The sequence below is a fragment of the Nothoprocta perdicaria genome, unplaced genomic scaffold, assembly GCF_003342845.1.
Source record: "Nothoprocta perdicaria isolate Ctin4 unplaced genomic scaffold, notPer1 scaffold_54, whole genome shotgun sequence".
Taxonomy (NCBI): domain Eukaryota; kingdom Metazoa; phylum Chordata; class Aves; order Tinamiformes; family Tinamidae; genus Nothoprocta; species Nothoprocta perdicaria.
In genome coordinates, this window is record NW_020455799.1 from 3,117,402 (window position 1) to 3,130,734 (window position 13,333).

Consider the following 13,333-nt stretch of genomic DNA (forward strand, 5'->3'; position numbering starts at 1 on the left):
AACCTCCCGCGCAAGATTTCTCCCTGCTTTGACTTCATGCAAGATACACCACACTGCTATGTCACACAAAATTCATTATACTGGCTCCGTTAGTAGCAGCATGCAGCTTTTTAAACCGTTTTCCCCACGTCCCCCACCGTATTTTCCCCACAACCGTATTGTGGCTACATATATGTGAAGAATTATACATTTCCTCTCTGCACTTGTGGGGATAAAAAGAGCTGAGCAATTCCTCCCTGTTCACAAGGGGAAGGATCTGATCACTATTTAAGTACCAACATTAGTTTGCTTTGCTTTAGGAAAGAGTTATAACCTTGGGTACTGAAAACCTTGACCACGGAATCCTACGCTCTGAAAACAAGCTCCACACAGATGGACTTCTGCCCTCCATTGACAGTGAACAACGTCAGCTTTCATATTATTATCCTTAGCCCCTCAAGGAATTAGATTCTGATGGATCATTTGCTTTGTAGAATTTAGGTTCCAGGTTTTCCTTTAACSAATAAAGCAACGTAAATATGCCTTTAGGCACTTCACTGCTATGCACTTTATAATGTGTGCTCTAAAAAAAGTTAGAGCCTGAAACTGTATCCATTAAAAAGGTAAAATTGTATCAAATGCATGCTTATATCCGTCAAATAACTAGGCAATATAATTTCCTTAATATTTTAAATCAAGTATTTCCTACAGTCTATGAAACTTTCAGATCTCGCTCTCCTGGTTCTGACTATGTAATGTCACCCCAAAATCAATGCAAAATGGAATTACATCCAAAAAAGATTCAGTATCTGCTCCAAGTCTGTAATACCAGACCTTTGATAAAGACATCTCCTCCTTCTTACACACCCCAACTGGTACATTTTAAAAAACAAAAGTTGAAAGTGTGTGACATAAAAGTTTGGCACATGCAAATCCCAGTCTATCCTGAACTCAGATGAAAATACACAGTCCTGAATAGACTCTCTCTCAAGAGAGACACATGGAGACAAAATTCAACAAGCCAAGTTTCGGTGCATCCTTCAGGTAGTGAGRGAAAGAGGAAGGGCAACGAGGCACACAGTGCTAGACACACCAGGAAAACACCAAAGATAAAGACTCACTTTGAGTCCTTTTATTTAGTGACTGTCCTATTACAAAATAAATCATTGGACAATGGAATTTTGTGAAGATCTCAGCCTTTCTTCCAGCAGGAAAACAGGAAGCTATAAGAAACATTTAAGTTACTAAAAAGTAACTTATTGATTGAAGTCAAAATTGATTATAAAAAGAATAAAAACCCAAAGCTGTCATCTTCTCTCAATGAAATAAGTGAAGCACAAGTATAATTTCAAAATAGTTATCCCCAGAAACAGCTTGCGGAGCAACGTTATCTCCCTAAAAGGGGGACAGGAGTTCAGGGCCAAGATACACTCTGTAAAAGGAAAAACGATTATCCAAATGAGGCCTATTTGCCTAGAACACTAGYGTAGCTATGAAGAAGGCCAATTAAAATGCATTTTCTAATAATGATCAAATCCTTTAGAGCAAGATTTAGCAGAAGCTTTAAGAAAACTAATGGGCCTCTGCTATACACAATATTTAAGGTACAGCTAGTAAACCATTACTCAAAAAAAGAGTGCCTCTTGGCTCAAAAATAGGTTTGGTATTGCTAGGTTACTGCAAGTATCACTCTCCTACRCAAAAAATTGTCATCAAAGAGTTACACTAAGCTAAGAATACACTTTGCACAGACAGCATGAGGATGAGGAAACATGAAAGGTAAGACGCATGGAGCAGATTGACTCAGCTGTCTCGCCTATATCTAATATTTGCACATGCAAATCTTCATCTCATAGCTCGCTCGTTACAGGCACATATTTACATCCAGGAGTAATTTCACTGAAGTCTAATAAGGTTCCACGAATGAGAGAATCCAGATAAACAAAGCAAACTGACATTTGAGATAGGACAGAGAAGGAGGAGAGGAGAGGTGAGGAAAACTTCACCAAGAAGGAACTAAACAGATACCCGTGCTGGAAGGGTGCAGAAATACCTCTTGCATTTGAGGATTTTTCAATATTATTTCAGTTGCTCCCTGAACACTTGATTACTGCAGGAGTTGGCTGATTGGGCTTTAAGGGGGTAACGAAGATCAGTCCTTGGAAGCTTGTTAAAATACAGAAATATAATCTTTGACTTGCATAGCTCGGTAACAGTGACAGGGTGGGAAAAGGCTGCGCTCCCACCCTTGCTACACTCAGCTGGGGAGAGCTCTGTACCAGGCTGGGTTAGKGAGGCAACAAAATGCCATCTCCTCACGTGATGGACTGCACCTTGGCAGCKGGCACATCTCCCTTCCGCAAGTCACCAGAATTGCTGAGACTCTGAAATATAGAGATTCCCCTGGGTTCTTGGCCTTGAATTCAAGTTGGGGGGAGAYGGAAAGGTGTTGGCTTTTTTACCTTGGTTAAAAAGAAGAAAAGTTTTCTGTTTCTCTGTAATAGCAGCCATTTCCCATTTGTCTTGCACCTGCACAGCAAAGATTCTGCTTGACTATTAATCTTCAAAGGTGCAAATTCAATGTTTTCTTGACTTGCTACAACCTTTACTCACAGCGAGCAGTTCTCTACTGTATGTTAGTTGTGATGRGACTAAGGCACAGAATAAATGCTCAGTGCCAAACGAAGTTCAGAACTTTTCTATTGCTTCTAACATATTCTTCAGCTAAGCCACAGCAAACATGGTCAGAGGCTTGAGCTTGCAAAGTATCTTTATGACAAGTTACAAAGCCCATGCACTCAGTAGAAAAAGTATGTAGGCATTTGAAATTTCTATATAAAAGAGAGAAATTGAAATATCTGAATAGCCTTCCAGTAGTCACTTTGACTCCAAAAGTAGTATTTTAAGCTAGCCACAATTTTTTTAGAGTATCAAGTTATAAGTAAAATGGTTTAGCTATCTGAATGTTACCTGTCACTATCATTTGACCATTATATTAGGAGGAAGCAAAGTGAGAGAAGGAAGAGAGGGAGGGCTCGGTTTCAAGTGCCACCCTTGCTAAAAAAACGAAGATATTGATTTTATCATTCTCATGATAAAAGTAGTTCTAAGAAAAGAGCTCTCAACTCTTTCCAAGTCCATTGTAGCTCCTCAAAAATGTCACAGGTGTCTCTGAGCCTAATAGGACTGCGTATTTTCAACTTGTGTGCTTTCGCTTCGTGTTTTTTGCATGTACATATTTTTCTGTTTTTAAACCTCTTTGCCATCTTTTCAACTTGCCCTTTCCCTTATTTGTTCTTTTCAATTATCAGGATTTACTCACACACAGCAAATATCTGAGAGAAAACAAAACATTCCTTAAAGTTGCTTAAACAAGACATTCAATGCAATTACACTTTACACAAGAGCTCTGACAAACAACACAACAGTTCAGAAACAAAGCAGTTATCAACCATCTTACTTTTAAGACATTTAGGGAAAAAAAAAAAAAAAAAAGTAAAGCCTCTCATACATTGCATAAACTTAAGCTCTACATTATAGAGGCGAGAAAACAAAAGCTGCTCTTGTACTTTCCAAGTGAAACATTGTAGGTGATTGCTCTAACCTGGGGCACAGTACATTCTCTCTATGGCATCGTTGTCACAGGAATCTTCAACCTCCCTCCACCTGCTAAAATACGTTAGCTGAATGTGTCCTAAAAACAAAACGACAGGAGAAATCAAAACATTTTTCCCTTCCATTTTCTGCAGAAGTGAACTGTAATTACTCCTTTTGTAGCTAAAAACAGTATCATTAAGAATAATGGCATCATTAAGTACTAGAAGCTATTACTGGGGGTGAATTTGCTGCACTGATAATGAAGCTCTAGACAGGAAATGAAGATACTAATTACAAGATAAAACGCCTACTCAGTTAATTGGAAGCAACAGCGAATAAAAAGAAATGCATTTGCAAAAGTTCCTGACCTCTATCATTCAATAAGATGTTGTTTGGGTTCAAATCGCGGCACACAATTCCTTCTCTATGTAAAGCATCAAGGGCTACAACCATTTCAGCTGCCCATCTTTGAATGCAATCCTCTGGGATATAAAACCTGGAGGTTATCGCTAATCTTTCGTCGAGGTCCTGAAAAATGTGATGCATTTCCTTCTCCCCTGCTCCTGCTATTGCATCTTCACTCTTTGGTCCTGGCTTTTCACTTTCTGCTGCTGGTGACAAAGCCGGGTTGGTTTCCTCTTTCCCAAAGTCTTCACTTTGATCAGAAAACAGCAACACAGCTTCATCTTTTATCAYGTCTCTATCTAAACTAACGTCTTTAGCACCTGAGAGCGAGTTGGAAACAAATAAACTTTCTTCTTCGCTTGTCATGTTTATGGAGCGGGCTCCCAGCCCTGGAAACAGAGCCCCTTCTTCTGAACTACCTACCTCTGGTTCAGCTGTGAACAGCCTCCCAAGAGCTCCCTCAGTGACACCGCTCTGTCCGTCTGCTTCTTCATGGGAAGAATTGCCCAAYTCTGGTGCCACATGATTTGGCTCTTGATCAAAAGCTTTGCATTGTTCTGCAGAATTATTTAATTGTAAGACATCAGGCGTCTCTAATAATTTTACCTCCAAAATGTTTATATCAGTTTTTGTAAACTTTGTGGGCCTCGACACTGCTGCCTCCTCTGTTTCATCATCCACGCCAGGTAAGTTTATTAGGAGATCGGGCCTTCCTTCATCAACACTACTTACATCATCAAAAGCAGCATCCTTAAAGGAGATCACTGGCACAGAGTCATTTGAACCTCTGCTTATGGTGTCGTGAGCTCTCACACCCGTTTTGTTTTCCAGAGCATCAAAGCTCCTGTCATGATCTGGGGCAGAAAATAATGGCTTCAAGGGTTCCGATTTAAGGTTATATAATTTTTCTCCAAAATCAAGCCCCAGAAGCTCACTGGTGCTATCTTTACTGTCTATTCTAAAGAGTTCCATGGGGCTGTTCTTTGATTTATTTAATGAGTCCAATATCCTAGTAGGACTGGCTATTTCCGACTCAGCATCATCAATGAAAAGCTTTAGTTCCTGAGATGCAATCTGAGAGCTGAAGCCGTCACCGCCAACAACCGTGCGCGCCTGCAAACAGCATCTCTCCTTGCTATTGAGACCTTCACTCTCCAATTTGACGGCAGGTTCCTCATTTAGAGAGCCAGAATCAATCTTTTCTTGCCCATACTCGTTGCATAGTGTTAAATAACTAGTAGTGCACTCTTCCTCCGAGCTGGACGCCGAGTCCAYCCACTTGGAACTCTCTTGGCCGTCTTCCTGGTTGCTGCTGTCGTCCTGAGAGCTCGGCGTCAGGCTGCTCTTCAGGGGCACCACCTGCAGCATCTTCCCAAGGCTTTCCCTGGAATCAGTGCTGCTGCTGATTTCTTTAGGACTAGGGGTCGGCTGCTGCAGGTGAATTTTAGTTGAACTGGATGTTTTGAGTTCAGGAATTTCAAAGCTCCCTTCAGGACTTCTGTTTAAGAATTTACTGATATAAGACCATAGTTTTCCTCCTGCAACAGAAGGGGGAAAATTATTAACCTGACTCAAAACAAAAACAGATTAATTTCAACATAGGAAAACACAGTYGCTGTCAGAACACACCATCTACCTGTGCCCATGAAGCAAGCTGGATCTGCTGTCTCAGTTGGAAATAATTACAGAGACTCCAACTTGCCTTTCAAACAGATTTGTATTAATACATAAATATTTAATAGCTGCATCTGAGATTAAGCTTTTTTTTTTTTTTTTTAACTTCAATAAAGTCTCATTTCAGAGTCTGTCTCAAGTCACATGGTGGTGACTACTCTCCATCTACAGCCTCAAAAGGATGCAAGAACCAGGGAAGATCAAATGGTTTAGTGCTCTCCACCAGTTCTACCTGCACTGTACTGTGATACTTCTGTACCACACCTGCAAAATCATGAGTGACATTAGGGGAGAGAGACCAAGGAGGATTAGTTTGCAAGTTCTGTATTGGAAAGAACGACTTCATTTTAGGGGGATATTTTAAGGSTTTTTTTCTCTCTTTGAAGAACTGYTCTGTTAACTGAGAACACGTTCCTCCTTCAAAATAGTTCTCTATRGCTTGCTGCATCACACAACAATTTATGAGCACTCTAACTCACATCAGCAAGTCATTTTCTGYGCATCAGAGACTACACGTACTCCAAAAGTAATTGTTAAGTTACAAAAATACAAAAAGTGACTCTYTATGCTTTCAAATACTGCCCACTTACAGAACGCTTTTTACCAAGGACTACAAAACACAAGTCACACAGCACATCAAGAAGTTACTGGATCCTCTTGTACTTTGCTAGCCAAAGAATTTGCCTACAGTCATCTAGAAAGCTGCCCTCAATAACTTTAGGAAAAATGCTAAGTCAAGACATTTTAGTATAAAAGATTTTACAGAAGTTCTGGAAAGTACAGGAGTTCTAATAAAATCTTAATAGAAGACCTACTTCACAGAAGGGTCCATCCCACTAAGCATCTGTGAAGTTTTTTTACTTATTTGGATAATATTTTATATTATGTTTTTCCAAAATACAGTCCTTCATAGTTGTTTTTAAACAATCTTCCTATCAGGCAAAATTCCTTTAAAAAATACAACAAAAGAAGAAAGCATTTTCATTGCCTAAGAACAGGTTTTATATATTTCAAGGTATTTCAAAAATAACTTATCAAAGGCAGAAAAAACCTTGATACTTTAAAAAATGAATTTGAATAATATAATGTGGAGTTTTCTTCTTTATCCCTCTGGCTAAGACAAGACTTGTTTTTGAAGGGAAAAATAACTCTCACTGGCTATGGTGAAAATAAGTATAGCAAAAATATTAAGACAAAAATCTAACAGCTTGAGTTCAATGGTAAAGCTAGGCGGGAGAAGAATGCAAGGAGATCTTATCAATATGTATAAATACCTGAGGGGAGAATATAAGGAGGACRGGGCCAAACTCTCCTTGGTAGTGGCTAGAGACAGGACAAGGGGTAATGGGTACAAGTTGAAACACAGGAAGTTTCTTCTCCGTGTGAGGAAGAACTTCTTTAATGTGAGGGTGACAGAGCCCTGGAACGGGCTGCCCAGGGAGGCTGTGGAGTCTCCTYCTCTGGAGGTCTTCCCAACCTGCCTGGATGCCACCCTGTGCCATGTGCTCGGGGTGTCCCTGCTTGAGTACAGGGGTTGGACTAGATGATCTCTAGAGGTTCCTTCCAACCTCAGCCCTTCAGTGACTCTGTGATCTAGATCTATTAATCCACAGGATTTCTGCCCGTAAGCTACAAGTGGACATAGAAGCTTAAAATGACTCTTGCTGCTTTCCAGCAGGATGTGACAGAGAGGRCACTGCTGTTCGTCCTGAACCCTGCACTTTGTACAGAGCTGTGCTTAAATCAGTTTTTAAATTGGTTTAGTTAAAATGAAAGCAAAATGTCAATTGCACGGTCATCTATTCTTTTTCTAAATTTATGCTTTTCCACACTTATTCCTAATGAGTGATGGGGAAAGAAAATAACAGAAAAAAAAGAAGATGGGAGAAAAAAGGGAGAGCACAGGCATATTTTTAACCTGTGTGAGAAAGATCTCACCTGTGTCGCACTTTCCYCCATGACAAAGGAAGCTATACAAAAGTTCCCAAGATTCTGAAGGAACATTTTTGCAACTATTATCTTTATTTAAATTTTCCATTAGATTATTTTAASTGAACAGTCCTCTCAAAATCACTTTTCCCAGCTTATTAATTACTTATTTTCCCAGCTTATTTTCCCAGCTTAGGAATTACAGAGGGTCTGTGCACACCAAACAGCAAAACTTCCTTTGACAATCCACCCTCCTACTTCAGCCAGTATAACTACACTAACTCCTCCCATCTGCACTGTATTAATTACCAGAAGCAAATGCAAAATCCTTCCATCTCTGTATTATTTGTATTTATGACCCCAGTACTGCTTCACAAATTTGTTCTTATGAAAACACAAGTCTCAGGGGCTCTCTCTTGATGATCRTGTTTTGTCCTCCTCTACTAAGATAGGAAGGGAATGGACTGTGTAAGAAGTGCAAGAATTCTCTTGTGCTTCAAATAGAAACAAGTYAGGCTGCTCTTGGGACAACCTTTCCCTTCTGCTTGTCCCACTTTGCACGATGCAAGATGTCCTGCAGCTTCTTTAGCACCTCAGCCTCCACTAGAAGTTGCAGCACAGCTCAAGAAAGGGAGAGAGGTAAAGATTAAGAGAAGAAAGCAGACGTGTTGATATTATCTGCTCAAACCCCACAGAATCCTCACTGGGAGAGACAAAGCTATAAATTTTAGGTCAAACTTTAATTCTAAGTGCTTTCAGCAAATCCAGTCTCCCTGACTTGAAAAAAAAAAGACAAAAAGGATTTTTTTTTCATGAGAGTACTCAGGAATTCAACATTGCCCATCCATAAAAACAGACAAAACTGCAACAATGACTGGTTTTCCACTAGTAAACATGTTATTACCTTACCTTTTTAAGAAAGAAGTTGCTCATTAATAATCACTTGGACTAAGAGATCACAGTGAAAATGACTACTTACTGCAACTCCAATTTAGAGCTAAATGCAACTAAATAAAAAAAATGGTTTCTGATTATGTCCAAATACGTTTACATATAAATATTTCTAGACTGGCCTCCTGGTCAAGTGGAAATACGTAAATAAATGCTACTCAATAATTGTGTTCTATAGTGAAAAACAACAATTTTATTCCTTTTTGAAAATGTCCAATTCAGGGTCAAACAAGAGTGATATTTGTATCTGGGTATATAATTATGCCTTTATGAATGACATAGTAATAATCTTTCCCCCTCTCTCCATGTGTTGTGTAAGATCAAGAAAACCCATTAGCAAGCCATGCTAATATAGTATCAGAAATCTATAAAAACTAAAATTACAGAAATCAATCCAAACAAGTAAGCCTCAGTCACTGTCAAATTGTCTAACATACTACATAACTACAAAAGCTCTCATTTTAAGCTAAAGTTTATTAGTATTTAATACAATTTCAGAAGTATACTATTAACATAAATTATGATGAATCTTTTTTTTTTTTTATCACCAATTGACTCTAAAACCACTGCAGCTTACTCTTTCTGGGTTTATTAGGGCACGAAAAATCCCCAAATTCTACATTCTTTTGCAGTTATTCAGCGTAAAACTACTAATTAAAACTCCCCTATTTCACTGTATTTCTAACACTCCAGAGGTTCTATCTGTGTTTCAGAAGCAGAATCTAAATAGTTAGTATCCAAATAATCATGAAGCCATTTCAACACAAAGTGATCAAGTGATGAAGCTGGCTAGGCATCTTGTTAATTCCACAATTTTTATATCTTCTTTCAAACATTTCTGCAGTTTTCTGTTATTAATAGTACTTTGAAGTGGAAACATCAAAGACCAGAAGATACAAAGACTATGCAGGACGTATCATTAGGATAAAAGGCAACCTAACAGATCAGCAAATTTAGTCTCCTACCATGTTTTTATTCTAGCTGACAAGAAAAATTCATGACCTGTTGGATTTTTTCTCATCCAATGCTYGGACACTTACCATTTTAACTTCACATCCTGATAGACTCGCTAAGTGGACATATTCCAAAATAAATCATTTGGTTTTGTTAGCTTGGCCCGTAAGTTTGTTCTGAAGAACAATATATTTGATTCCTGCAGAACTGGAATGTGGTAATCACTGTATTTAGGATAGCCCAAASAAAATCAGACCCAATAAGCTGGGCTTCCAAATAACCATGATCAAATAGGGAAGTAAAAACAGCAGTACTGAAAGGCATCCGTTGGAGTTATCCTCCGAAACCTTGCCAAACCCTCTGAATTCCCTCTGAAGAATTTGTTTAGGGTCAAGCATGCCAACGATAAGTCAGGTGACCCATGTGAAATAACACCCTTCCTTATTTAAAACAAAACAAGCCCTACCCTTAGAGTTTTCTTGGAATCACTGCCCTGCTTTTCAGCGCACACAGGAGCTCAACAAACGTCCTCATGCTAACGAGCAGTGACAGGACACAATTATGTGTGTGCAGGTCCTGGSTGCTGGGGGAACCAGACGGGCAGGCTCTGTCCGGGTACCACAACGATGCTTCACAGGGTGCAGGGGCTGCGGCGTACGCAGGAATCGGGAGCTATCTCCAGCCTAATCTCTGACATGACAGTAGTTACAAACACCAGTCTCTTACGTATTCCACTGCTTCCACTGCTGCTGGTGAATCTCTGCTACAAAGTTTGCTGGTTTAGGCAAACTTCCCACTTCCTGAGGCGCTTCTAGCAAATGCTGTTATTTCAAAGCAGCCTCCTGRAAAGGCTCTTGCCGAGGGCCAGATCACCTTTCCTACACTTTCTGACCTCTGTCAAATCTTTACAGCTACTACTATCACCCTTCCTAGCTACAAACTCTTGTCTTTGCAAGCCAGAATGCTTCTGCACTGTTTTCTATCAGTTCCCACGTGCAGCAAGCCTCTTCACAGTGAAGTTTCTCGAGTGCCCTCCAGATTGATAGGAACTCCAGCTTGCTTCTGCTTAAAGAGGTTTGACAGTTTCTAACAGCCACTTAAACTCTGATGTCCCATGGAAGCCCCCCAGCCTATTTCTGAAGCATCTGTTTCTAAAATTTCTGGAGTTATTAGTGCCAAGAAGTAGTGAGGCCTTATTAACATCACATTGGCTCTCTACCACACTAGGACTTGCCAAGTGCTTTCTGACAAGGCAGAGACGATGTTATGGACTTCTTTGCTTCTAAGACATCTCAGAAGCTTCCAACTGTGGACACACACAAAAAAAAAAAAGCCTAGGAGAGGACCAAAGACATCACTGACAATTTCTGGGCATACAATAAGCTCATAACATCAACATCCAGAGCAAGAGTTTAGGCTCAAGCTCTCAGAATCACAATAGTTGTGAATTTAAAAATACAGTTAAAATTTATTGCAAACAGAAATAGCAAGTTGCTTAGTAAATACATAATGTCTGTATATAACACTGAAACCTCATCTGAACTTGCTATAATTCAAGCCACTGTTTACTTAAACTAATATTTTACCCTTGAACTTCCTGATATGCCAGTACAACTGGTATACTTAACATTAAATAACCACAAAACTATAGATATATCTAAATCTGACTGACAGCATATCCTTTTCTATTGGAACAGAACTATGGGGAGTTTGATATAAGAACATTCATAAAGTTACAGAATAAAATTTTAGAGTCTATCACCTAAACCACATTGTCCTAGATGTTTTCATCCTTTCCTGAAATGAAGTAAAATCACTATCTCTGTTTATACTTAATTGGAGGTCTATATATATATATATATTTTAAGTATGCTTTATCTGCAAGATTCGTGATTCCTATTTATGTTTGTAATTTAAAGGATATATTCCACTATCAAAAGACTGATTTGTTCAAGGGCATCAGATGGATGAGCAAGACTGCATCTAGGACAGCATAAGCTCACCTCTATTTTCCCCCAACTTGGGCATTTCTCCTGAATCACTTTGCAGCCCTAGTCTCCTGTGACTGAGTGAGGTTCACAGGTCATGGTGGTCTTAAAACCACACCAAAATATGGCCCTGGTTGGGGACAAGGGATCAGGTCCAACATCTGCAATGAACTCCTTGTATGCATCATCAGGCGATTGACTCATCACTTGCCTACAGCATGTGAGAGGAAACTTTATTCAGTTTATAACCTACACCAAGGGTAATTAAGCTGTTGCAGCAATGAGAAAAATGGACACATTGCATACTCAGAGCTCATTCATTTAAGAGCAGAAACCTCAGCTTACCACTTGTGATGGATGGAGTGTCTTCCTTAAGAATATGTGATTCTCTCCTACTCATCCTTGACATGGTTACAAATCCAGTGAAATGTCCCTGGCCTTAATGATTTGCTTTTAACAACACCTGCTATAACGAATGCTTTCAGTTCCATACTGAAAGAAGCTTAAATTTCCTAAATGCCTGCTAAATAAAGTTTCTACAACATTAAGTCTCTTAATTTTTTGCTTTCTATATGTGACCACTACTCCTTCAAATTCCATTACTTCTTCATTCTATTTTCCATCTCTCCCAAGAAAGAAMACTCTTCCTGAATAGAAGAGCAAAACTGCAGGCTCTTTAGAAGACATTCAGGAACATTTTTCTGGTTATTATTCGGTCTTGTCTTTACTCCTTATCAATAGTCAAGTTTAAAGTCGTGTGGTATTTGACTTTGTTTTGTTTTGTTTTAGTATTTCTCCAGACAAAATGTATTGACTTCTATGCAGGTAATACTTCAGGTAATAGTTACTAAGGTATTTGSCTGAATTATGTACACCTGAAGAAAAGTACCACGGCACAGAGCAGCACTGAAAGCCCTTGAAATCACCATCAGGCAGTACTGCAATATGATGCAATATTTCTTCATGCATCTCTGCTCATGGTAAAATTAACTTACATACAGCAGAAACAGCCATTCATGTTGTAAAGGGTGTCATTCACATGATAGAAGTTGTTCTGCAAAAGCAAAAGCCTAACTTATTAGAAACAAAGAAATAATAGTCAATTTAATAAAATTATCCTCTCTATAAATTAGTTCAGTGCTTTCCTATCATCCATTCTGACTGAATTATTAACACTTCCTAAAAAAAGGTCTACTAGCAAGCCCCAAATTTATATTCTGTCCTCATTCTAAACAAAAAGGGGTAATTATATTTAGGGAATATTTAAATCCAGGTGTTAGATGAAAAAAATCAAAACGTAATTATTTTTTGCCACCTGTTCTCTGTACATTTAACAGGAATTTTATAAATAGTTTGAAGGCACAACTCTGTGGTTCTGCTTTGAACTCCTATATGATGCCACTAGCTATTTTCTTTAAAAACCCAGATCAGAATAACTATGTAATGTTAGGTAATAGGCAAATGTTCTTCCTTTTTAACAGAGAGTTATTAAACTCTTGTGGGGATACTTTTCATTTTAACTGTAAGATGTTAAAAAGGTTTGCTTGCCAAAGTATGCAAAAGTAGCCAAAGACTTTATCTCCCAGAAATGACTGTAAATACTGCAGAATTTTGTTGCTGTCAAACCACTCACTCTCCTATAGAAAATAAACAGTTGGAAGCTTTCAATATTGCTAGAATTCAAGTAACCCATCGGGATTTGAGGCTGTTTGTAATAGGAATCAGATCCACTACAAGGGAGGGAAAAATGGGAGGGAGGGTGGGGGGTGTCTTAAATGACATCTTCACTCTTAAAAATATTTTAATTTGAAGTATAAGAGATTAGCTGGACACTGAAAAAGACCAGTGATTAAAAC

General features: G+C 38.8%; 1 protein-coding gene across 2 annotated transcripts in view; it reads right to left on the minus strand.

Moving 5' to 3' along the window:
* The window catches only part of RPS6KC1 (ribosomal protein S6 kinase C1), a 77,921-nt gene that overhangs the window by 13,081 nt on the left and 51,507 nt on the right, over positions 1 to 13,333 (minus strand). The window contains exons 12-13 of one of the 2 annotated variants that reach the window (XM_026048384.1): positions 3,945 to 5,519; positions 3,584 to 3,673 (exon numbers count right to left, since the gene is read on the minus strand). In XM_026048384.1, coding sequence (XP_025904169.1) covers positions 3,584 to 3,673; positions 3,945 to 5,519 — 1,665 coding nt within the window. The remainder of the gene's footprint in view (positions 1 to 3,583; positions 3,674 to 3,944; positions 5,520 to 13,333) is intronic. The other variant, XM_026048385.1, reaches the window with a different exon arrangement.